The sequence below is a fragment of the Bombina bombina genome, chromosome 6 (assembly GCF_027579735.1).
Source record: "Bombina bombina isolate aBomBom1 chromosome 6, aBomBom1.pri, whole genome shotgun sequence".
In the NCBI taxonomy this organism is placed as follows: domain Eukaryota; kingdom Metazoa; phylum Chordata; class Amphibia; order Anura; family Bombinatoridae; genus Bombina; species Bombina bombina.
Window position 1 is genome coordinate 81661558 of NC_069504.1, and position 3233 is coordinate 81664790.

The window sequence follows — 3233 nt, forward strand, 5'->3', positions numbered from 1 at the left end:
GGGGACCAATCTCAAAAAAATACATTGCAGACTTAGAAAAACTTCAGAGAAGGGCCACAAACTTAAAGGGACAGTTAAGTCCAATTTTCATGTTTCAAATAGGGCATGTAATTTTAAACAACTTTCCAATTTATAGTATCACCAATTTTGCTTTGTTCTCTTGGTATTCTTAGTTGGAAGCTAAACCTAGGAGGTTCATATGCTAATTTCTTAGACCTTAAAGGCCGCCTCTAATCTAAATGCATTTTGATCGTTTTTCACCACTAGAGGGCATTAGTTCACATGTTTCATATAGATAACATTGAGCTCATGCGTGTGAATTTACCATGGAGACAGCTCTGATTGGCTAAAACGCAAGTCTGTCAAAAGAACTGAAATAAGGGGGCAGTCTGCTGAGGCTTAGATACAAGGTAATAACAGAGATAAAACGTGTATAATTATAACTGTGATGGTTATGCAAAACTGGGGAATTGGTAATTAAGGGATTATCTATCTTTTAAAACAACAAAAATTCTGGTGTTGATTGTCTCTTTAATAAGGATTATGGATAATTTAAACTATGAGGAGAGGCTAGCCAAACTGGGTCAGTTTTCTCTAGAAAAAAAGGTGCTTGAGAGGTCACATGATTACTTTTTATAAATATATTCAACGCCCATATACAGAGATGGCAGATCTGTTTATTCTATGAACATTTTTTGTGACAAGAGGTCACAATTTAAGACTGAAGGAAATGAGATTTAATCTCTAGTAACATGTTTTTCACTGTAAGAGCAATCGAATTGTGGAACTCATTACCTAAGGAGGTAGTAAATGCCAATACCTTAGATACATTTAAAATGGTTTAGATATATTTCTGGCTAGAAACAGAATTCAGTTATATGTTTGCTTGTGTTAAATTTGTCACTTTTTTAATGGGGTTAATTAAGTTCAACTGGAGCTTTTCTTGTAAGTATATTAAGATTTGTATAGTTTCAACCTCATCTACTATGTTATTTTTCATGATAAAGGGATAAGAAAGACAAAAAAAAAATGATGGTAAATCCTAGTGTTTTTTGAAAATAGGATTTAGCAGCACTATAAATAAAAGGATAAAAAGTTTCAGGGATATGATGAAAGTTCCTTTATTTACCTGCAGTTTATGCCAAGCTCAGCACCTCTGGCCGTCCACAGTAAAACACTATTTTTTCAGTGAGGTGAAGTTTCCACTTCTTAGTCAATAGCGGTGCTTGCCGATCGGCATTATGCAAGATAGCTAGCGTGCTATTGGCTATGAGGTGGAGACAACGCCTCATTGAGAAAATAGTGATTTGCCATGGGTAGCCGGAGGCGCTCAGCATAAACTGCAGGCAAATAAAGGAACTTTTAGCATGAAGTTTTTTGTTATACTTAATGACTGAACATCATCTTTATGTATAGCACTGGTAGGGATGCCACCTCAGCCATGTTTTCCTGGACACTTGTGAGTTATACATGCTGCAGGGTGTGCATGTAGGACCATGAATTTCAACACCGAACAGCACTATTCATGTTCCTCTCTGCACATCCTGCAGCATGTATAACTCATAAGCGTCCAGGAAAACATAGCTGAGGTGGCAACCCTTAGGGCTAGATTTATCATAGCTGAGGCGTACAGGGGCACGTATACGCGCCCCTGTACGCCTCAGCTCGCCTGTGGCAGGGCGAAATTACCCGTAGGTAATTAACATTGCACACGAGCGCAATTTTGCGCTCGCATGCAATCCCGCCCCCTGCCCGCGCACAACCAATCACGTGCGGGCAGGAGCTGTCAATCTCCTCGGTCGGACTCGACCGAGGAGATTGAATTTCGCCAGTTCAGAGGTGGCGAAGAGTTTAGGGAAGCAGCGGTCTGGTGACCGCTGCTTGTTAAATTGTGGCGAGCAAGTTCTTGTGAGAACTTGCTGCCGTAAGGGCTTAATAAATCTAGCCCTAAGCAATGGTAAACCCTAGCATTTTAAACTTGCATGATTCAGATATTGCATGTCATTATAATACACGTTTAAATTAACTTTTTTTCAAATGTAATTAGTTCTCTTTGGTATCCATTGTTGAAAAAGAATATGTACATATCCCACACTACTGGGAGCTAGCTGGTGAGTGGTGGCTAGTTTTATCTCTTGCCGTTGACTGGATTTAAATATACATTTGATCCCTTTGCATGAGTAACACATAGTTGGATCCAAGCAATAGTGCAATAAAATACTCAGAAGTGACATCAACATGTCATTCTTCTGGGTCTTCTGTGGAGCAGTAACAGAGCTGTGGAAATGACAACCTTCACCAACATAAGGAAAAAAACGTTTAAATACAAAAAACGCCTCTCTGTGTAACCTGCAAAATACGGAATTTCAAACACAAAGGGCAAAATAGATTGTGACTATATTCATATTTGTCTAGTAATAATTTCCCCACTTCACCCGCCAAGACCAACAGTGAGTGAGTATACTATTTTATTTTGAAGACTACAACTGGCTATTCATAGATGACGCGTGTACAAAACAGTGACGTGAACCAATCAGCTGGCGCCCTCTCAACCTCTCTCACACCTTACAACACCAGCTATTCAAAAGACCAACATGCTGTGGGCGTGGCTTAAGGGAAAAGAGTTTGCCGCCGTGCTGACGTCACGAGAAGGCGATTTGATTGGCGCCTGGACAAGATGGCAGCGGCGCGTGGAGGTAAGCTGTGCGCGTTGCGTATATGGGTATTTGCTGGTTAAGCGTACGCCTAGTGCGGGTTGAATATCGCGCGGGTGGTAGTTGTTGGGGCTGACGGAAGAGTCACGAGGGAGGCGCGTGAGAGCCTCTCTAAGCGCTTGTGCAGTTTGAAATAAATGGCATTTGTTATCCCGCGCTCAGCACCTGTGAGGGAACAGTTTTCTTACAGTTTCTGCGCTGCCCTCTCACCAGGGATTAGAGTCGCTGTGTGGTCCAAGTCTATAGCTGTTATTAATGGTGGTCCCAAGTCTATAGCTGTTATTAATGGTGGTCCTCTGCGCCCCTCATAGAGTCTGTGGGTTTGTGTATCAGTTTAGTGAGTTAGGGTGTTGCCATAGCAAACTTGGGTTCCTCACTGCAGTGCAGAGTGCCCCTTGGTACAAGTTATATATATATTTGTAATACGCCACAGAGTACTCCCCAGAGTGTCACATATGCTACATTATAACACGTTACGTAACAGCTCAGTGTAGTGAGGGCTATAACGTGTAATATACA

General features: G+C 41.4%; 1 protein-coding gene across 1 annotated transcript in view; it reads left to right on the forward strand.

Annotated features, from left to right (window-relative positions):
- Nucleotides 1–2649: 2649 nt before the first annotated feature.
- Nucleotides 2650–3233, forward strand: part of SUV39H2 (SUV39H2 histone lysine methyltransferase) — a 77454-nt gene continuing 76870 nt past the window's right edge. Inside the window, exon 1 of the mRNA XM_053716500.1 lies at nt 2650–2696. Within this exon, the coding sequence (XP_053572475.1) occupies nt 2678–2696 (19 nt within the window). The 5' untranslated portion in view covers nt 2650–2677. The remainder of the gene's footprint in view (nt 2697–3233) is intronic.